General features: G+C 40.4%; 1 protein-coding gene across 2 annotated transcripts in view; it reads left to right on the plus strand.

Moving 5' to 3' along the window:
• LOC121327195 (pre-mRNA 3' end processing protein WDR33-like) overlaps positions 1 to 23,155 on the plus strand; it is a 67,263-nt gene that overhangs the window by 40,202 nt on the left and 3,906 nt on the right. The window contains exons 8-22 of one of the 2 annotated variants that reach the window (XM_041271062.1): positions 572 to 698; positions 1,179 to 1,333; positions 1,651 to 1,729; positions 2,565 to 2,675; positions 2,776 to 2,870; positions 4,382 to 4,468; positions 4,595 to 4,734; positions 5,424 to 5,576; positions 5,787 to 6,629; positions 6,877 to 6,949; positions 15,417 to 15,792; positions 19,304 to 19,423; positions 20,341 to 20,486; positions 21,639 to 21,734; positions 21,833 to 22,039. In XM_041271062.1, the coding sequence (XP_041126996.1) occupies positions 572 to 698; positions 1,179 to 1,333; positions 1,651 to 1,729; positions 2,565 to 2,675; positions 2,776 to 2,870; positions 4,382 to 4,468; positions 4,595 to 4,734; positions 5,424 to 5,576; positions 5,787 to 6,629; positions 6,877 to 6,949; positions 15,417 to 15,792; positions 19,304 to 19,423; positions 20,341 to 20,486; positions 21,639 to 21,734; positions 21,833 to 22,039 (2,808 nt within the window). The remainder of the gene's footprint in view (positions 1 to 571; positions 699 to 1,178; positions 1,334 to 1,650; positions 1,730 to 2,564; positions 2,676 to 2,775; positions 2,871 to 4,381; positions 4,469 to 4,594; positions 4,735 to 5,423; positions 5,577 to 5,786; positions 6,630 to 6,876; positions 6,950 to 15,416; positions 15,793 to 19,303; positions 19,424 to 20,340; positions 20,487 to 21,638; positions 21,735 to 21,832; positions 22,040 to 23,155) is intronic. The other variant, XM_041271063.1, reaches the window with a different exon arrangement.

Raw genomic sequence — 23,155 nt, forward strand, 5'->3', positions numbered from 1 at the left:
TAAGATGGCCATTCACTGTAGGTGAAAAAAAACACAATTTTTTGGAGGCTTATAATTGTGTGCACAAGGCTAGTGTGACTCCAGACTGCCTTAGACACACAACCACTGCAACCTAGTATTATTAACTACTTTCCACATCACTCAAGCTCACAGTCATGTATGCATTATAATCACAAAATACTCAAACCCACTAATACTCTAACCCTGCAGCAGACTAGATTGATAACTGAGATAAAACTAGAAGAAAACCAAAAAAAGAAGATGTTTAGTCTAATGCCTGCATCCTGTACGCCTGAGTTTTTATTAGTGTTTTGAATGAACTCTCTCTATAGTTACTTGAAGCCATAAACTTCACTACCTTCCACACTAAATTAATCAAATCCACTACTGTGCTGTAACCACTGAACCCCTCAAACTCATTACTTTACACAACTTAGCCCAGCACTCTCTTGTAGCCATAATTTCTGAGACTGTGAAAGCCACTACATTCCACACTGCATCACGTAACTTTGATTGCACAAAGTCCTGTCCAGTCCGTTGTATCCACCTGTCCCTTTCTGACTCTCTGTAGGGCATGGAGCGGATGTGAAGTGTGTGGATTGGCATCCTACAAAAGGGTTGGTGGTTTCAGGGAGCAAAGACAGCCAGCAGCCAATCAAGTTCTGGGATCCAAAGACAGGACAGAGCCTCGCGACTCTGTAAGTAATAAAAGTCAATCTTTCCCTCCTCCTCTTTCACCTTGCAGTTTGTTTTACTGGTAATGGTTTTCCAAGCAATGTTGTCTGGCATATGGAACATCTGGTGCAAAGTCTAACACAAAGGGACCTATTTTGCAAAAATGTAAATAATATTGTTGTCATATAAAACCAGCAAGACAGCTTAGATGCATTAAATTAGTATATCTTTTTTTTTTTTTGCTAGAATTATACCATCAGCAAAGATAATGCACTCTCACACTGTGCGTCCAAAACATTTAAGAACAAAGTTACTGTAGAAATCCACTAAAGCTTTTATTAAATGGCAAAAAAGTAAAGTGAAAAGTACTAGCTCAGTCATAGTGTTTTTTTTGATAGCGACAGTCACTGTAAGCACTCATCTTTACATTTTTAATATATACCTATTCTGAAGGTTTTCCAGTTCTTCTGGACAGTATAAAAGTGCATGTTGTCCCATTTCAGACACGCCCACAAGAACACTGTCATGGAGGTGAAGTGGAATCTGAATGGTAATTGGCTGCTCACTGCATCACGTGACCACCTGTGTAAGCTGTTTGATGTGCGCAACCTGAAGGAGGAGCTACAGGTCTTCCGGGGGCACAAGAAGGAGGCTACAGGTCAGGGGGTGAGGGCAATGGGGTAGGCTCAAAATAACCTAAAGCATGGAAAAATTAAATAGTAAAGAATTAATAAGTTTGCATTTGGAAGTAGTTATTTCATCGCACTAGTTGATTCATTAAGTTTCTTTTTGATTGTTTAAAACACTTCTTGGTAGTATTTATATTTACCAGTAATCAAAACTAATAATATAATTATTTGTAACCAGCAATCTCATTTTGACAGCATCTGTTATGTGTGCCCTATACTGTGCCTTGACTGTAGTGAATATGTTATTCCCTCCCTGTTGCTGCTCTGCTGCATGGTGCATCCCCAGCCGTGGCCTGGCACCCGGTACATGAGGGCCTCTTTGCCAGCGGAGGCTCTGATGGGTCCCTGCTCTTCTGGCACACTGGGTAAGAGAAGCCCTTCAGTACCTCTCCCACCCTGCCTTCACTAGTCACAAAGATACAACACGTGTCACACTTGCATTTGTATATGTATCTAGAGAACTGCTGAAACGTGTTAAGGATTTTTTTTTATTTTTAAATGTACAGTGTGTGTATGTAGGTCATGGTGGTCACTGCCAAACAAAACAGCAGATTTTAGAACATTCCAGTACATCTTGTTTTTGCTTATGTGTCGTCTCGTGCTTGGTAGACTACTAGCTGAAAAAAATCTAAATACATTAACTGCATTAAATATGTATAGCTGACTGTATCTTTGCTGACAGTCCTCTTGCTCACCTGATGTGCTCATATACCATGAGACAGGCCCAACTGTACATAATAACTTATATTACCAATGTTTGTAATTTGTATTTTACAGTCATAGTACAGGGGTTTGGAGTTTTACAGTAATGGTTGGGAAATGAGTGGATGTCAAAGTGTGCATCTATGCAATCCAAAACAGACCTGGCTCTTGAGTTATATTTGTATTAGGTAAACAATTTTAGATACAGGATTCTCCAAATAAAGCCATGAATATCTCCCTGCTAATGGTATTGTTTTATGTGCAGGAGTGTTTATTCTGAGTGCTTTTCTGTGTGTCAATCAATGTGAGCTTGTTTGCCTGTGCAGTCTTAATGGAAATACATACACAAATTGAATGTGGGAATATTTTGTAAATCTCTTGTTGAGTTAGGGTGGGTTATACGAGAATGGAGTAGAGAAGTAAGTGTTCTTGTATCTGTATTGCAACTGTGTGATCTGTACCATGTGAGATTGACCGGTCCTCATGTGTTTGTTGTAGTGTTGAAAAGGAGGTGGGGGGCATGGAGATGGCCCATGAAGGGATGATTTGGAGCTTAGCCTGGCACCCACTGGGCCACATTCTTTGTTCTGGATCCAATGACCACACTAGGTAGGTATACTTCCCTGAGAATATGGGGTCAACAACTGTCAGTGAGCTAGAAGCGATGCTGCATCTGTTGTGTTAACACCATGTATATCTTGTTTGCCAGTAAATTCTGGACTAGAAATCGCCCTGGGGATAAAATGAGGGACCGATATAACCTGAACCTCTTATCGGGAATGTCAGAAGATGGGGTGGAGTATGGTAAGTCCAGAAGTCTGTAATAGTAACAAAACTAGTCCATTGTTTTCATGCTGATAGCCTAGAACTACTCTGTGTAGTACTGTGATTCATAAACCTAATGGTAATAAAGCTAAAACCCAGCTCCTGGTGGTTTTCCATGGTTTTCTATTAACCAGGACCTGGGGGCATTTTTTCAAAACTTTGGCAATCCGATTTTCAAATTTGATCGAGATCATATTGTGAACTGTGGGTTTATCACAACGTCAACATGCGATCAGGATTTCTGTGATCCAGATTTTGCTTTGGTAATCCAATCGCAATTTTAATCATGATTAAATTGAATTGGGTTTTACAGAATTTAAGAGGAGATCAGGATTATTTTCATCTAAAATATCAGGATCATTTTTATTCTACTGCGAAGGTGGATTTAACTTTTAAATAATCATGGAAATAGATTTTTTTTTTTTTTTTTGGATTTTGATAGAAAACTCACTATATGTCCAAATAGAGTATGTTTCACATATTTATTTAAGTTTTAATTTAACACCACTTGTCTGATTTAGGAAAAAATGTAATTAATGGTACAGCTTTTATCAACATGTTTGTGCTGTGTAGAAATAAAGATGTGGGGAGAATGACATATCTTTAATGTGAAACGTCAATGGAGGATCTTTCTAGAAGTAGTTCTTTACATTGACATCCCTCACTGCCCATCCAGCAAGTCCATCCTGTTGTGTTTCTGCTAAAGGGGCATCGTGGTGTTCTGCCTGAGGCTCTGGCAGGTCGGTGCTCAAATCCTCACCTTCAGTGGCTGGTACATTGTGATTGATAGCGATATTGTGCAAAACAATGCAGGCTGGAATTAAGTTGCATGCTCGTAGCAGTTCCATATGCAGGTAATTCAGACAAGCGAATTGTCTCTTAAGCACTGCTGTGCGTCTTGTTTTAGCATGGGCATTACTGAAATACTCCTGTGCCGCTGTAGTGGGATTGGCATAAAGTGTCATTAGCCAGGGTAAAAGTGAATTTTACAGAATAATTATTAATACACACATATTTACTTATCACCGTTGTTATTTCTTTAAATTGAGCTGTATCATAAATAATGGCCTATTAAGAACTACTTCAAAAACTGGATTTCATAATTATTTACTTATTTGTAATCTGGATAAATGTAATCCAGCAGTGACATTTTCTGAAAAACCAGATCAAAACTGTCCAGATAAAAGTAATCCATTGCCCATAAAAAAGTAAAATGTACTCTCTGCCTCTGAGACTTTGTGATAGTTTTTAAGCATCCCACTCCCATTGCAGTATTTAAACTGGTAATATCACATAAACCATTTGAGAGCTTCATGTTTTGAATGTTATGATGTTTAGTGGCTCTTTGTTGATAACCTTAACTAACCTCTCTGACTTTCATATTCCTGGAGAATCATTTATTTATTTTGCAGTTACAATGTATTACACACAGAAGTGAAAAGTGTTTTGCAACCTTGTTTCTTTCATCCCCTTCTCTCTGTTACCTGCAGAAGATATTGAGCCCAACAGTATGGCTGCCATCCCGGGAATGGGGATCCCAGAGCAGTTGAAGATGGCCATGGAACAAGAGCAAACTGGTAAAAAAAAAAAAAAAAAAAAGAATGGGTGTTGTATTAGGTATTGGAGTGGGATAACTAAGAGATGCTTTTCGGCTGGTTCTCTAGTCAGCTACCGGAGGTCTTTGATAAGCTGTGTGTCTGCAGGTAAGGAAGAGCTGGATGAAGTGGAGATGACAATCCCTGGTCTGGACTGGGGGGTGGAGGAGATGATGCTGAAGGATCTGAAGAAAGTTCCTCAGAAGAAAGTGCCCTATGCCAAGCCCATCCCAGCACAGTTCCAACAGGTAACGCCCAATGTGCTGTCTGCACTCCCAGCTTGACCCCAGTATAAACACACATCCACCACTGGATCTCTTTGTCTATCTTCCCTTAATTTAATTTTCTTTGTTCACCCATGCCTTTTTTGATGTTTTGAAATTATATTATGTGAGTGGGTCTGGGTTCTTTTGATAGAATATTAGAATTTTTCTTTATCTGTCTATCTGTCTGTGAGCTTGTCTGGAAAACTGCCTAGGACTGAAAACACTTCCATTCAAATCATGTGAGGAAATGGCCTTTCAAATTGGCTGCCTACTCACCCTCTCTATGTGGAGATGGTTGGGCCAACAGAGTTGAAAGATCATATGGTTTGAATGGAATGAGAAAGTTGTTCAGCGCTAGGTAGTTAGAATTCTCCAGTCAAGCTCAAAGGTAGTTCAAAGCCAGGTAAAGCTAGATAGCAAGAAAAATGCTAACTCTGTACTGGAGAATCTGAACCCAGAGCTCAAGATAATTACAAACATATTAACTTGTTACATAGTTAATGTTTAAATGCAAAAGAACTTGGGATTTGTCAGGATTTGAATGGCCTGAGATGTTATAGCTCTAGAGAAGTACTGCATCCCGATTGGACGTTTAATATTGAGTGCATATCTGTGTGATTTGTCTGCCTGCCTGTTCATATCTCTAAGCTTCTCTTACCCATCTCCTGTAGGCTTGGGCAGAGAACAAGGTGCCAGCACTGCCCCCTGGGGAGGTCCCGAAAGAGAGGAAGGACGAGAAGAAGGTAGACTTGAAAAAGAAAACGCAAGCAGAAATTGAGCAAGAAATGGCAGCCCTACAGTACACCAACCCACTACTCTTAGAGGTAGTGTCATTCACTGCTTAGCAATGCATGATGCTTGAGGAAGGTGTTGTTCATGGGACAGAGCCTGCTTTATTTCAATAACGCAGATTTTACTATTCATATCTATAACACATTCAGTTGTTTGAGAATTAGTTTATTTTTAACACATCAAAAAATATACAAGAACGACCTGCTTATTTACTTGTTTCTATTTCTTGTCTCACTCTCCAGCAAATGAAGATTGAACGGATGGCACAAAAGCAATCGGAACAGGGGCCTCCCCCCCTACAGGGTGCTATGTCCAACTTCCCAGGTCAAGGGCCCATGCCTACTCCTCTACAAGGCTTCCAGTCTTCCCTCCCACCACAGCAGATGCCCCCCAACATGCCTCCTATGGGTCCCACTGGCCCACAGGGACCTTTTATTCCCCCGGGACAAATGGGCCCCCCTGGACCCCAGCACCACCAGGGCCCCCCAGGCCCACAGGGCTTCATGGGTCCCCAAGATATGCACGGGCCCCAGGGCATGCAGAGGCACCCAGGCCCTCAAGGGCACATGGGGCATCAGGGGCCACCAGGGATGTCTGGCAAGGGAATGCACGGGCCTCCTGGAATGCCCCCTGGACCCAGAGGGATGCCTGGACCACCTCTGGGTGGAATGCAGGGACCTCCAGGAGGCATGATGGGTCCCCCACCCCGTGGAATGGGGCCACAAAACAATCAGGCACCCCATCCCCAAGGAGGCATGATGGGCCCCCAGGACATGAGAATGCCTCCAACACAGGGAGGTATGATGGGCCACCCGCCACCACAGGACATGAGGGGACCACCCATGCAAGGGGCAATGATGGGGCCTCCTCCTATTGGGCCACAGGGACAGCAGAACCCCCCTAGGGTAGCCCAAGTCTTGCATGGACACAGCAACATGCAAGGATCTGGGGGCATGCATGGGCCTGGGCACTTATCGGGGCCAGGAAGCATGCAAGGACCTGGCACTATGCAGGGACCACCCACGTTCATGCAGCAAGGCAAGCCGCCCCTGTTGGGTGAAGGGCCCAGACCACCATTCAGCCAGGTAAGTAGCACTAACATTTGTGAACATTCACGGTTGTCCCTCAAAGCGGCATTCTGGTACTGTTTGATGGCAGTGACACTTTTTTTTACAGAATTGCATTTAAATGTATTTCTTTGTTTGGGTGTCACATTAGGCAGTAAAATAAAACACAGATTACAAAAAAGATTAGCAAGTAACAAAGCTACGACTATTTAAATGCTGTTTCTAAAAATGAAATGTTTAATTGAAGTCTGTGTGTGTTCTCCAGGGGGGACAGACTCAAGGGCCGCCTCCATTGATGTCTGGATTGGTGCAGCAGGGACCAGGTCCCAACAGCAAAGGTAACAGTCACGCCACTCCATTTAGCTTCATAAAGTTTATGCAGAGTATTATGTCTCTAAAATATCAATTCCATTTCCTTTGAATTAATTGGGAATTGATTTAAAAATGGAATTGGAATTGAAAACCAGGAATTGATCCTAACCCTGTTGGTTTCTGTCACAATCTGAGCCTTCTTTTTCTCCATTTTGTTTGTATCTTGTACAATGACGTTGGTAAGTTATTTGTTTCATTGTCACATCCCATAGCCAGAACAATTGAAACATTTCTTCATACACAGCCTACATTGCCTTGTAGCACCCATGGGAATCTTACTTCAGGGTGTACATTTGCAAAGGGGACCCTGCATGTTATGGTGTCTTGTATGGAGGGAATAAGTGTAATGGTATACATTGTGGTGTCAACGTTTCTAAAGGGTGGTGCACTTTGTGATATGAAAACTGAATAAATATACAAACCTTTTTTAAAGGTGTGTTTATTAGTTTTAACATAAGATATCTTTGGTGGTCTCTTTGCACAAGTGACTTTAATACAGATTTGTCTGTAATATAAAAATAACGACTGATCTGGGCTACAAACCGCCTCCAACATATCTTTTTTGCAATATGTTTTTGTAATAAGTTTCACACTCCCAACCATTTATTATTGGGTAAACAGTTACTATTGGGTTCCAAAGTGTAAAGTATTTATTACACAACGGGGTTTCACAATCCAAACCAGGTGTATAATAAATGCTTAAATGTCAAACTGAATTAATTCCCATCCTTTTTTTTGATACCAGCTAATGTCCCAAGACAACGCATGTCTGCCCTCCACGTTAGTAAATATAGTTGGTGAACTGGATGTTCTGAGCCAGCTCGATCGCCCAAAACAGTGCAACATCCAATAAGTTGTTAATGCTCTCTCAGAGCTGACCAAACAAAATTGCAAATTAATGTATTGACTGTGTTTTGTTTGTCTGCATCCTTAATATTTGACACAACAGTAAATACAACACAACTTGAAAGGAGAGAATCTCTGACAGCACAAGCCTCCTCATATCGCTCCTGTCCAGTTGAAACTGGTGGTTGAGGTAACCTTCACAGTTGCCAAGACTGCTTATAACAGAATAGGGCTTGTTTTTCAGAGTCACTGGTTAGAACTTGTATAAACACCCATACTCTAACAGATAGTGTGTGTGTGTGTGTATATATATATATATATATATATATATATATATATATATATATATATATATATATATATATATATATATATATACACACACAGTGGCTTGCAAAAGTATTCAGACCCCTGACCAATTCTCTCATATTACTGAATTACAAATGGTACATTGAAATTTCGTTCTGTTCGATATTTTATTTTGAAAACACTCAAAATCAATTATTGTAAGGTGACATTGGTTTTATGTTGGGAAATATTTTTAAGAAAAATAAAAAACTGAAATATCTTGCTTGCATAAGTATTCAACCCCCACACATTAATATTTGATAGAACGACCTTTCGCTACAATAACATCTTTAAGTCTTTTGGGGTAAGTATGTACCAGCTTTGCACACAGTGTCGGAGTGATTTTGGCCCATTCTTCTTGGCAGATATGCTCCAGGTTGTTCAGGTTGGTTGGACGACGCTTGTGGACTGCAATTTTCAAATAGTGCCATAGATTCTCAATGGGATTGAGATCAAGACTTTGACTGGGCCACTGTAGGACATTCACCTTTTTGTTCTTGAGCCATTCCAATGTTGCTTTGGCCTTGTGCTTGGGATCATTGTCCTGCTGAAAAGGTGAATTTCCTCCCAAGCTTCAGTTTTTTAGTGGACTGAAGCAGATTCTCTTGCAGCATTTCCCTGTATTTTGCTCCATCCATTCATCGTTTAATTGTAACAAGATGCCCAGTCCCTGCTGATGAGAAGCATTCCCACAACATGCTGCTGCCACCACCATACTTCACTGTAGGGATGGTGTGTCTTGAGGCATGGATAGTGTTAGGTTTGCGCCACACATAACGCTTTGAGTTTTGGCCAAAAAGCTCTATCTTGGTCTCATCTGACCACAAAACCTTTTCCCACATTGCAGATGGGTCACTGTCATGCTTTCTGGCAAACTCCAGACGTGCTTTCATATGGTACTTTTTGAGTAACGTCTTCTTTCTTGCCACCCTCCCATACAGGCCAGTGTTATGCAGAGCTCTTGATATGGTTGACTGGTGCACCATTACTCCACTCCCAGCCACTGAACTCTGTAGCTCCTTCAAAGTGATTGTTGGCCTCTCTGTGGCTTCTCTCACAAGTCTCCTTCTTGTTTGAGCGCTGAGTTTTGAGGGACGGCCTTTTCTTGGCAGTGCCTGGGTGGTGTGATGCAGTTTACACTTCCTGATTATTGATCCAACTGTGCTCACTGGGATATCCAAACACTTGGATATTATTTTGTACCCTTTCCCTAATCTGTGATTTGTATTACTTTATCTCTAACTTCTGTAGAATGCTCTTTGGTCTTCATTTTCCTTCAGATTCACAGCCTTACCAATGATCCTTCAACAGTGGGGTTTTTATCCAGAAAATGTGACAGCAACTTTAACGGTTCACAGGTGGATGCCAATGGTAAGGTAATTGTGTCCTTGTTAGGGCAATTTCTTTCATCGGTGCAAACTGGGAGCTTCCACAGCACAGGGGTTGAATACTTATGCAAGCAAGATATTTCAGTTTTTTATTTTTCTTAAAAATATTTCCCAACATAAAACCAATGTCACCTTACAATAATTGATTCAGAGTTTCAGTATTTAAAAATAAAATATCAAACAGAACGAAATTTCAATGTACCGTTTGTAATTCAGTAATATAAGAGAATTGGTCAGGGGTCTGAATACTTTTTGTGTATATATATATATATATATATATATATATATATATATATATATATATACTCGCTGTCGTTCACCAGGTCAAAGACGCCGTGCCATGTAAAACTGAATGCAGTTGAACAAAACCAAACAAAAGCCATACTTGAAATGAAACAAGACGGAGCGTGGTTTTATTCGAAAACAAACCAACAGAATACAAACAAAACCTATCCCATTCTCGGGTCCTAAACTCAACACTTATTGTTTTTACCCTTTAAACTAAACAGGGGCAGGCTAATTCTGCTTACCCTCCAAACAAAAGTCTCCTTTTCAATTTTAAAGCTCTCTGATCTCTCACTGTTCTCTCTCCGCTCTCTCTCTCTCTCAATCAACTTCTCCTCTACGCCAAAATACACACACCCTTTTAAACATCATTAATTAGTTTCCTAATTAGTCTGTTGAATTAACCTGGAGTTTGTCCTGACTCCAGTAACCTCTACTGGGTCCTAATGCCGCCAGAATGGTCTCAGCTAAACAAAAGTGTGTATTCAACACCAGACTTAATTACTTCTAGTTTCCCTTATTTAAGACACAGTTATCATTTACCAGTTTATTAATTAACCCGTCTTTAGTTTTAATCCCAAGCACATTATATTATTTACTTTCCTTTGAACCTAACCGTACAACCTTTAGGCAGATGGAGTGTACATTCCTTACAGCCACGGCCTCCCAGCTGACCAATATTGTTCTGGAATGTCCATCACTCCAAAAAAAAAAAAAAAAAAAAAAAAAAAAAATTATATATATATATATATATATATAGAGAGAGAGAGAGAGAGAGAGAGAGAGAGGAGAGAGAGAGAGAGAGAGAGAGTTTTTTTAATTAATGAGTTGTAAGATACGTTAGTTGCAACAGTATTCAGTACTAATGACATTTGAAAAATAATTCAACCCCCATCTTTCCCATTCATTTGAATGACATCGGGAGAAAAGCCTGGTTTACTTGAGTAAACTGACTGAATGGAAACCCAAAAAAGCATTTTACACAAGACATTGTTCTCGTGTAAAAAAATAACTTGCATGGAAACCCCATGATTGATACATCGCTCATGTGGCAACTGCAAATGCAGTTATTGTCATTTAAATCTTTATTATTATTATTAATATTATTATTAGTAGTAGTAGTCGTAGTCGTATTAGTCTCAATAACTAAAGGCAATAACAGTGTACGCTTATCAACCAGACCAACAAAAATTAAAAAGAACTCGGGACAAGTAATTGCACGTAACTCTGTAGGAAGTTTATTTTCACTAAGAATAATAGCGCATTTAACATACATATTTTAAACTGCCCTGACTTACAGTAAAAGACAGTTCAACCCACTCTGTAATATTTATGTTCTATTACCAAATAACCACTGCTAAACTTACCCAATTCCATCAGAAACAACAGGTAGCTGTTCTTCTAAGGTGGCTTCTGATGACACATTCTTTTTGGCTTTAAGAAGATTGTGTAATCCTTGTGTATTAATTGTTGCTACACAATAACTTCAAAAGCCTTTATTGGGAGAGAACATATTGTTCAGAGGTGTACAGAACAAAAAGGATAGTGTAGTTGTTCAGCCTTGCTGGCAGTCTCACTCACGTGTCTCTCTTTCTCACTTCCTGTATTCCCTACATGAAGGTCAAGCCCCAGTCAATATACGGGAACCCTAACTGTATTCAAACCTGTCATTTAAAGGTGTAGACATGAATTTGAAACATAGTGTAACCAATACAAATGACTTGTTGTTACAAATGAAATGTCCTAGAATCTGCTATTGATTTCTGGTTCATTCTCTTCATTTTTCTAACTTTACTGTTTTTTAAAATACTCAATGCTGACCTATTTTTTCAGCAGTAAGGGCTGTGTTTCTCCAAGCACTTTCAAGAATGCAGAAAAAAGAGCAGTTTGAGCACAGCAACGGCAATCATGTCAATGTATTGACATTTTCAAACGTGTGTGTTTGTTGTTTTTTTTTTATTGGCACACAAAACCAGTGCCATTACTCGTCCGTGTATTCGCTAGTTCCCGGTATCTGTCTGGTCAAAAATGCTGAGAAACACAATTATATGTGGTAGCTGCAGTCCATAGAGGCGCTGAGAACCAGTGAGGCAGTGTGCTGCACAAGATGCTGCATAAATGCATTTGGGTATGAATGTCATCTGTACAAATTACATTTTCCAGCAGAAGGACATTGTAAGTGCAAAATCTATTTTCCCTGCCAGGGATGAAAATTAAAAGTGCAGAGCCTGAGGTACAAATCGCACCCTGTGTACCACAGTACAAACTAGGTGTTTAGTGGGTTGCAGCACTACTATTGAGTTCCAAGGTATGAACCAGGTGTTTAGGGGTTACTAGGTTCTGCAATGTAGACAGGTGTTTAATAGGTAATTCACTACTTTTGGGTTCTACACTACAAACCAGGGTCTATATTCAAACACCTGTGGTTTTTTTTTTTGGTTTTTTTTCTAAAAAGAAAATAAAAATGTTATGATCATTAAGGAGTTTCTACGTCCAAGCTGTGTAGAATTAGCCATTTGTTTTTACTTTTATAAAACAAATGCTGTAGATTTTGTGAGTGTGGCCCATGGTATTTTACCAGGTAACTGCCTACTATTGGGAATCACTAATCATTGTGTAAACCAGGTGAATATTGGGTAACTGTCTTCTATTGGAAACCATAAATCAGGTGGCATACCTTCTAGTGCGTGAAAGCCTGTACTATACTAAAGGTCCTTGATTTATTATTTGGGCACAGGGTATTACGTTTCACGCTTAATCACAGGCTAAATCCCTAGTGGAGTTTAATAGTGCGTGGGCTTCTCTTGGGTATCGCTGTCCATTATTGGGGCTCTGGTTATTCAAAGTAAGGGACTCAAGTGAAGAACAGGAGTTTGACTCTGCAGCTGTATGTTTGATTGACAGGTGATGGGGTGCTAGGCACCGCCCCCATCCTCTTGTTTGGGGCCCATTGCCCCGCCAAGGGCGAGATGATGTTCCAGCCACACTAAGGAACGGGGAAGGAAGGAGTCAGCAGTCAGGGCCCAACAACATGGGGGGCTCTTCGCCTATCCAGCAGCACCAGGACAGGGAGGTATCCAGTCAGGCACAGAGCAGGGATAGGGGGGAAACCCCATAGGCCTGGTTTACATGCTAGCGGTCCTCACCACTTGTCATCAGTCCAGAATTGTGATCTCGCCTATGAAAAATCATTTTATGGCAGGTTGCACAGAATAAACATCATACAGTCTGTAGTCTCAGTGGTTGTGTCTGTGGTTCATATTTAAAATGGATGGAAAACATGGGCTGCTGTTTTCTCTTGAGAATCAGGGACAGATACTCGTGCATTCAGTTTGTGGTACAGAGAAGCATGCTGAATGTAGACCTCAAGCTCATGGCAGGAGATGTGTTGCCGGGGGGAATGTAAAGCAGAGCTCCAGTCAGCAAAGATCAAACACTAGGATACAAGTCTTGGACTGTTAGCTAACTGTGACACCTGTTAGTGTGTGACTGTTTTGTTATCAGCATTAAATCTTTATTCATCAATTGAAATTTCTTAAATATAGTTTTGTCCTGAATTGAAAATGTAATATATTTAGGGCTTCTGTTTTTATGTTTTTATTAATTTATTTTTTTTCAATATTTATTTTTAACTATTTTCAAGTCAAGTTTTATTTTTTTTTTTTTTTTTTTTTTTTTTTTTTTTTTTTTTTCTTTTTCGGGGCTTTCGATTTTTTAGATACTGTATAAAATTATTGATTTGTTACTTTCCAAAATTCTTGGGCATTTTTTTTCTGTCACAATATGTATGATAACTCGAGGGTACTTGTACCTTCTTTCCTTTGCTGTCTTCCACAACAAAATCCTTATGGTCACGGGCATATTCTAATGGGGTTTTTGTATGTCTAGGCATTTTTTAACATTTCGACACAATTTGCAATTCTGTTTTTTAAAACCTACGTGCTTGTAAATCCTCCCTATCTAACTATAATATAGCTTTAAATCCCTCAAGCAAGAACAGTGCTCCGTATTAAATTGTAATCTCTTTTTAAATCTTGCAAGCATGTACAATCCTGTCTGCAGAGTCACCAATAGAAATGTAGGAATTTGCTGCCACTCAGTAGTTGTGGTGGGTTGAAATGATTCAGAAAGAGTCCATGCTAGATACAAGTCAGGAAGGAGGGACATTGTCTGACTGGTTTCCTTCAGAATAATGGCCAGGGAAATTATGTGACTACTTTATCTATTCATGTCTGTTTCCATCAAGAAAAGTACACACTCATGAATGTGACCTTTTGCATAAAATAATGTGTGCCTCAGGATCTCACTGCCAGGTAAAGCAAAATCAATCATATATATATAGTATTACTGCGCAAAAGTGGCATCAATAAGACAACCCCCCAGTGGCAGTGTGCCCTACCCCTGTGAGTATCTTGGTGTTTCATGTTGTCTATTATGCGAGGATATAGTGGTGCACAGGATATAAATTTGTCTGTGTAGCATGAGTGATTTAAAATATATAGTTGTACAATCACTTTATGTGCAGATAAAGTGTGTAATAGTATGTGAGCATGGGGATTGCACAAATTAGTTCACGTGGTGGGTTCAAGTGAATAATTAATTAGTAATTGAATCCCGGCACAACTGTATATACAGATGCATGAGTCACTCACTCGGGGTTGTGTGTTCGAGAGTGGAGAATGGGAGAGAGAAAGTAGGTACTAAACTTTAAAGTAAAATAACAATTGTTATTTCGTGCTGGAATCACCAGCACAGTACTTGTTTGTTCGTCCACAGTTTGGTTTAGTTTTTTCTGTCTATTTATTTTGGCCAGCACGCTGTTTTGTTTGTCCAGTGTTTTTTTATTTAGTTTATTTAATAAAAGAGCTTAGCGCCATTGCCTCTCGGTTTCTCCCGCAGTTGCTGTATGTCTTGCATTCATTTCCTGGCCTGACGTCACCCCTACAGCCAGCCTGTTCACACCCCACACACATAAATACAGTGACTGAAAAATGTTTTCAGCCACCCCTGCAGGCTTGTGTTGCTCGGAGACAGGTTACTGTTTTATTCCACTTAGACTGCTTGCTTACTAAGTATTTTTGGTATCCCTGGGTAGATAAACACCCCCTCGTCAAAAAGCACTCTTTGGACACCTGTTTTCCTATCTTCTGATCACACCAACGGTTCAACCTACAGCAAATACAGCCATCTCAAACGCATGCCTGCAGAATCAACAATGCCTAGCTGGAAAGGATGGAAAAATCACTTGTGGCAACATCCATAATGTGCACTGTACAGTACTGAACATGTCTTCAGCTGTACAGGAATGCAAGACCAAAGTTCCCAAACATGCTATAAAGTAACAATCTATAAGTAACAATTAGAACTAGCTTGGAAATGTGAAACAAAACAGATATGTTTTACCGAAATGAATGTGTTTGGGTTGCTTTCATGATGTGATGTTCCTCTATAATAATCTAATGTCTGTGTCGGAAGCTTCATTGATTGATTTTTGTGTTTTCTATGTATTTAAAAACACTGATAGTGAAGGAATGGAATGCAGCTCTAATTCTCGTGTGTGTTTCAGGAGACTCTCGTGGCCCCCCAAACCACCACTTGGGAGGACCTCCGGATCGTCGGGGCCCTGAAGGAGGTATGGGTCCAGACCAGGCCTCAGAGAGGGGAGCCTCTTATTGGGGGGAGACCCGTGATAGCCATCGAGGCCCAGCCCCTGAATTTGAGGGTCCGGATGAGCGGTTCCACCCACAGGGAGGGGAGGGCTGGCGGCAGCAGCCCACGCAGCAGCAGCCCCAGCATGGACAGAACCAAGAGTTCCGAGATGGGGATGGGCGGGGCCACCACAGGGGTGGGCCCCAAGGTGGCTGGGAGGGGCGAAGGCACTCTGAAGAAAGGTTTCCACATGACGGCGAGGATCCACGGTACAGGGGCCGCCGAGAAGAAAGGTATGACTGAGGTGATTTACTCACTGCTTCTAATGATCTCCTGCAGTGGATGAAATCCCCCACAACAGGGATGTAGTGGAGGCACTTGTATGTACAAACATATGTATATATGTTACACACTATTCCATATTTCTGGAAAACTCCTTATCCCGTTGCAAAGAAACTTGGCATTAACATTATTTTGGGATATATGGAGATGACTCTGTGTCTACATCCATCTGTCTATGTCATACATGCTTACATCCTGAACACAAGAAGTTATTCCACATACTGTAAATCAGTAATATTAATATACATTATAATGATTCTAGCAGTTAAATTGTTAATTTAATGTCATATTGTTCTTAAGTAACACTATCCAATTTTCAGTAAATTGTTCCATATGATTTCAGTCACCAAAAACCTCGACCTCCTTTGTTTGATTTGTGACAAAAAAAATTCTGTGCATGTTTGCATTTGGGAGAAGTGGTTACAGTGCCAATTTTAGTCTTGAGTGGCATCCTGTTCATGAGATGCAGCTCGTCAAAGCTGATCCATTTTGAACACCCCCACCCAACCTTTCCATGGTCATGACTTCCTCCTTAATTGATACAGAAAAGTAATTTTGGTGTAATTTTAAAGCTCTTGAATAGCACTATCTTCTCATTCTATTGAAGGTTCTGTGAAGTGCAAGATAAAGTAAGATATATGATTCTGTGGCCTTTGGCCTCACCCAGGTCAAATCACGTTTGCTAGATTGTAGCCTAGACCCTTATTTACATTTCCTGCAAATTTAATTTTGTTCCTGCCATTGGTTGAGGCACAGCACAGAGTTCAATGCCGAGTGTCAGGCGAATCTTGTAAGTGAAGCGGTTACACACCTGATACAATTTAACAAAAATATTTAGTGTAATAAAGCATATGCACCTGTTAAATAGAAGCTACCGTTGTGATAGATTCATGTTAGTTAACCAATTTGGCCTATTAACATATGTGACTAAAGTTTAGCAAAGATTAATTAAATAAGGAAGAGGGAAAATGTTAGTCGACTCATGGCTGGAAATATTTTGTTTCTGTTTACAATAAAGAGTCGGGAAGGAGGGAGCACCAACAAAAACAGCTTGTTCTCTGCAATCTATGAGGCCTATTCTTTCTTCAAATTACAGCATCCTGACATTAATTGGCTTCTCCAAATTTGCAGAGCTGAAACCAAAGGAGTGTGTATTGGCAGTCAGTAGTGGTACACATGCTGTGTGTATGTCTGCACAACACACCAGAATGTAAAGCTGATGTTCATTTGTTCTAAGCTTCCACAACTGAGTGCCAGTACAGAAGTGCCTTTGAATCACTATCGTCATTGCTTATCATATCTTATGTGTTTCCCACCTAACGTCGATTACCAATTAAGAAAATGTGAAAATTGTCCATCACTTGAAGATTTGTCCGTCACTTGCTCTTTCAAAATAGCCTGGTGGATGCAGTGGAGTATCAGAAGTAGACTACAACTGACAGATCCACCCTTCAGACAATCAATGAACAATCATCTCCAACGTCTTCATCAACATGATTTCATTGCAAAGATGCAGACTGCATATTAGCAACGGCTGAGGGATGAACTCCTTCATGAAAATGAATTACTAGTTCTCAACATTTGCCAGCACTTGGCAGATTTTGGCATGGAAGCAGAGTAGAACTTCTTTGCAACACCCTGTGATGCACTGTAGGAGGAACCATTAAACGAATTGCAACAAAAGCCAGTTTGCAGCATCCATATCATGACCAGATCCAGGCTCCACACCAATTGTACAGCACACAATGGCAAGCTGAGCAAGATTTTCTGTAGCAACAATTCCTCAAGGTAAGAACTGTGCCTGGCACGTGGCATCTCCACTTCTTTCAACCAGTTTCCAAAAGCAAAAGTCCTTGTACGAGAGTTCCCCCAGGCAACAAAACAAAGAGAAGAATCAATCACAATTGAAAAGCATGTCCTACAGTTTGACCAAGTGAAAGGATATGTTACTGTTCAGTTTGACAGTCACTGGTGGCTCGGGCTGGTGGTGTCTTCTGATCAGAAGAAACAGGAGGCTGAAATTAACTTCCTGCACCTGAATGGACCAGCACAATCATTGTTTCCAACACCATCCAGATCAATGTATTGTAGACATGGGGAATGTGCTGACATCAGTGGAGCCAGCAACTGCAACATCGAGGACATACACCCTGAGAGACAAGGAGGGGGCCAGAGCATCAAAAGTCTTGACAGAGTGGCTACGAAGGAAAAGGGCATCTTAAGAATAGGTGAATGGTAAATTGTGTTGCATGCAGAAATAAGGACAGAAATATGAAAATGAAATATCTACATTTCCACCATTTCTAACGATATGTTTTCTTTTCCAGACTCAGTGATTCATTGGATTTGAACGGTAATAATTAGAAGCTCATGGAGAAACATCACTTAAAATACTAAACATGCACTTACAGAAGTACAACTGGTGGGGACAAAATTAAACGTGCACAATTCAGTATTGATTTTTATTTAATTCACCTGTATTTGTTTGTTTTAGCCAATTGTGTAAATAGAGCACCTTGGTTAATTCATTAATATATTAATAGCTGTTACAGCTGTGCCAGTTCACTGCAGCTTCAATTTAACAGAAGAGGAGAGTATACTCGATTGCAACGAAATATTTTTTGTTTAGTTGTACAGTAATAGGTGTGTAATTGCTTCACTTCAATTTTGTGCTGAGCCTCAACCAATGGCAGGCACAAAATGAAGCTTACAGGAAATGTAGCTAAGGGTCTAGGCTACAATCTATCAAAAACTGACAAAAATCCGAGGTTACGCGATTTGACTTGGGTAAGGTCAAAGGTCACAGATTCACAAAACTTTATCTTGTATTTCACATCAATTTTGATATAATGAATATAGAGTCCTATCTGAGAGCTTTAAAATGACACCACCAGCTTTGTACTGTACTTGTCTGGAGAAAGTTATGACCATGTAAAGGTAGGGTGGGTGTCAAATCAGGTAAAGCTTTGACGACCTGTATCTCATGAATGGGAGGTCACTCAGGCCTACAATTCACAGTGTAACCATTTCTTCCAAAGAAAATAATATATACAAAAGTTTATCAAAATCGGAGGTGGTCAAGTGAAAAATTACACTAATTTACAATTTACAGCTGTGGCAGGGGGTGTATATTAGTGAAATACTTGTCATTCAGTATTGCTGGTGGCTAAGTTCTGTGCCAGTGGAAAATAGCTGACTTGCGGTTTTAGACAGTGCAGCCTTCTGTCTGTGTTATCCGGGTTAGTGCTTATGAAAGGTTAGGGACTAAAAGCACTCCCTAGTGTTGTCAGTCCACAGGGTAGGACAGAGAGTTTGAAACTCTTTGAGCAGCTATTCTGTCCATTCAAAGACCACGCACTGTACAGCATGGGCGTCTTTGTAGTTCCAGACCAGGACAGTATTGGAGATCAAGGCTGCGAGTCTGGCTGAGCCCTGGTACTGTACTCTTTCCATTCTGTGCAGGTTTGAGAAGTATGAGGCACCCGATGAGGAATTCGACCCACAGCAGCAGCAACGACCAAGAGAGCAGCAAAGGCCTGGACGGCACAGCCAGGAGTTTGAGCACGAGCAGGCTGATGAATCGTGAGTGACTCTCATACATGCTTCATGCTTTTATTTGTCATGTTTTTATACTCTTGACTGCAAAAAATGTTCTGTTTTTGGACCATAAAGGTATACTTCTTCATATTGTGTAAATTGATAATATTTAAATTTCTACCTGTTTTAATAGTATACTGTGTGTTCTCTAGCAGTCACTATTGGTGTTTCTTCTTGCATCGTTATTTACAAAGAATACACACAGGGGCCAGAATTACAATTGCAAACCCCTAGTGGTCATTTCTAAAACCAGGTCTCTTAAGAAATTCAGCATTAAAGACTGGTTCATACTTCAATCACATGGCCGTCACTGAGGGACTTCTATTCTCTCATTGTGCGACTGCTGATCAGAGGGAGACTCAAGTCCTGCTGGTCTGTCTCACCACTGTTATTCAGCCTTACAGGGACATTGTATCTGGAATAGTTAGTAAGCCTGGTTCATAATGATCTAAGCAGAAACCACAATAAACGAAAACGTAATAGGATACTAAACTGGTAGGAAATGCTTTGAAAATGTTGATGGTATAAAGAATCTGTTTAAATTCATGTTAAGGAAAACTAATATTAAACTAGGGGCCTTAGTATTTGACAACCATTTTTTTTTTTTTTATATTGATGCATTAGGAAACATGGTTTAACTAAAAAGAAAACTCTAAAATCCATTTTGGTGGCATACTCATTTGACTCATTTGAAAAATGATATCACTGAGGCAATGTAGCAGGATATATGGAATTGATTTGTAAATGTGTATGCAACTCTTTCCTATAAATCTATGTATTAATTAATCTGTTATTCTACATGTGTGCATTTACTGAATATTTGACGAGGAATTTGATTTGAAAACTAATTCCAATGTGAAATCGAGGTCTGACGTGAGTAAAGCAGGCCTGATTCCTGGCAGGTTCCATAGAGGGGGAACCTCTCGACAGGAGGGTCGAGCTGGGCGGGGCTACTCGGAGCAGTTTGTCGGCAAGGATTTCGAGGAGGAGAAAGGAAGGGGTTGGGATGCTGGAGGAAGAGGGCGTGGCCGCGGAACACAAAGAGGAGGTGAGAGAGGGCGGCATATTCTCGAAGACAGATTCAGTCATAAGAAAATGTACGAACGAAAGGAGGCCAGTCTAAGCTTGTCTAGTTGCTAGGAGCTTATTGATCTCAGAACTTTGTCAAGTTGGGTTTTAAAGGATCCAAGTAATTCTGCCTCAACAATATGACGAGATATCCCATTCCATACCCTCATCACTCTCTATGTGGTGTCTCCTTCCCTCTGTCCTACATCTATCTCCACTTAATTTCCAACTGTTCTCTTTTCTTCATTTCTGTGCTACGCTTAAAGCTGTAGTAAAATTAGAAAGGGTATTTGTAACAGTAATTTCATATATCCTAATTATTGCTATAAAATTGTCAGTCTGACCGTCAAGAAACCAATGCCACCCCTGTTGTGTGTACTCTAAATGCCTGGAATGGGACTGCTTGTTGTATTCTCTAAGCATCGCACACAACATGAGATTATTATGGGTTGTTCAGATAACACATTGGTTACATAAAGATAAATGAGCAAGGAAAACATCCCTTTCGATTTGTTTAGATTAATAATAAACATTCTTTACTATAACTTTCTTGTGCAGTTTAAAATAAGCCAGCATAGCAACAGTCAGACAAAACATAATGTAGGGCTGGTGTAGCGAGGGAATCGAAAGGTGCTTTTTACATGATTTAATGTAAATAAACCAATAAACTCAAAGTGTTGATGTCGTAAAGGTGTGCTACAGGGCTGTCTGCAGCAGCCTAAACCCATCTACCCAGGCTGTTACAACAAAACTGGAACATGCACTTTATATATACCAGAAGTTTTATTGTAAAACAAAAGTAAAAACCACTCCATGAAGTAAAAGTATGTAAGCCATAGATAGCACAGCTAAACTTTAATTCAAGGTGACTAAAAATAAAACAATTAATTTGACACGGCCTTAGGTAGATTGATGAAACCATGATCTGCTAAATAATTGAATGAAATGTTTGTGAGGGTGGAAAGAGTTACCCACTGATGAGTAAGGTTTTCTTTTTTCTGACTGTGCTGGCTGGCATTACTGCTAAAGTGACTGTTGATTGATAGTTAGTGATAAATTCAGTGAAGGCGGGCCTGTATTATAACTATATTAGCCAATATTGTGCCTTTACTGAGCAAGCCTTTCTTTGCAGGAGGGCGGAAGGGTCTGCTTCCTACTCCAGATGAGTTCCCGCCTCATTTTGAAGGGGGGCGCAAACCTGAATCCTGGGAAGTAACACGAGAGCAGGGTAAGAGTGAGCAAGGTTTCATTCTTACATGTGAAATGTGTAACCCTGTCTCTGTCTTTCCCCAGATGTGATACTGAGTGTTTTGATCCTGTTTGTAGGCAATGAGCACTTCAGGGATGGCTTGCTCCCAGAGCACTCTGCCCGGGACAGCGCCTCCCCGGCCAGCAGGGAGCGCTCCTCCTCTCTGCAGGGCATGGACATGGCTTCCCTCCCTCCTCGCAAGAGACCCTGGTACGACGGGGCCGGGACAGCGGACCCCAGGGAACGAGATTCCCCAGGAGGGGCTCCTGAGGAGAGGCCTGCAGGTAAGCCAGGGAGCAATACAGGACTGTGCTAAAGGAGCCAGGAAGTGCTGTTGCTGGCAAACGCAACTGCAGTTAATGTTACATTTTAGAACATTAATAAAAATAAAATTAATTCCAAGCAGTTTTAAAATATAGTGCACAAACAGCAAAGTGTTACAAAACAGTTGCGTTTACAGTTAGAGCCCCAGATAATATCAGATGCATGATTTCATAATATTTTAAAAGTTGCAACTAGTTGACCTATTCAGCTATTTTTACCGCCAGTATTCGGCTCTGTCAAATTAATAGTCATTCTGCTGCAAGTATAGTACCACTGTTGAAGGGAATCTGTCCTGACTTTGCACCAGTCTTCACCTAACTTCTATCAAACACACCTTGCCTGTTGTAGATATTTCGGATTGTATTTGACTATAATCAGATAAACTGCCTCTTTCATACCTTTTTTTTTTTTTTTTTTTAACTTTTCAGTTACTGTACAATTAACCTGCCTAGTTCACCTGGTACTGTAAATTAAGTTCCTGGAACATATATTTTCACTTACACATTCAGTTTTCCAAAATTTCAATCAATAAACCTACAGTAGTCCTTTCTATAAAAGAAAAAATCAGGATTAATGTAAATTTCAGGAAATTCATGTTTTGAAAAAAGAAATCTAAACTGAGTTAATCAATTGACACTATCAGCCATACCAGTTATAGGGTGCTAGAATAAAGCAAGTGGAGAGCTCAGTGTCAATTTCAGTACTGTGTGTGTGATAGTGTGTGTTTCAGTACTGTGTGTGTTTCAGTACACTGTGTTATAGTACTGTGTGTGTGTGTATGTGTGTGTTTCAGTACTGTCTTACACAGTACTGTTTCCCTTTCAAATGGAATGATAACCATTACCAAATGGGAAGCGCCTCTATGACCCGTCAATCACTGAGCATACATAAAAAAGTTGCCCTGTCAGGGCCCTGCTGTGAGGAGGAAGTCCCTCCTACCTCCTGCTGAAGAGGGACGTCCTCACAGTAGCATATCGCCATTTTCTGTCTCACCTCACTAAGTCAACACCTAGATTGCTTTGTGCTCTGTTTGTGCTGGAAATTGGCTCCTGTAGGCTACAATATTCTGAATATTT

The sequence above is a fragment of the Polyodon spathula genome, chromosome 14 (assembly GCF_017654505.1).
Source record: "Polyodon spathula isolate WHYD16114869_AA chromosome 14, ASM1765450v1, whole genome shotgun sequence".
Taxonomy (NCBI): domain Eukaryota; kingdom Metazoa; phylum Chordata; class Actinopteri; order Acipenseriformes; family Polyodontidae; genus Polyodon; species Polyodon spathula.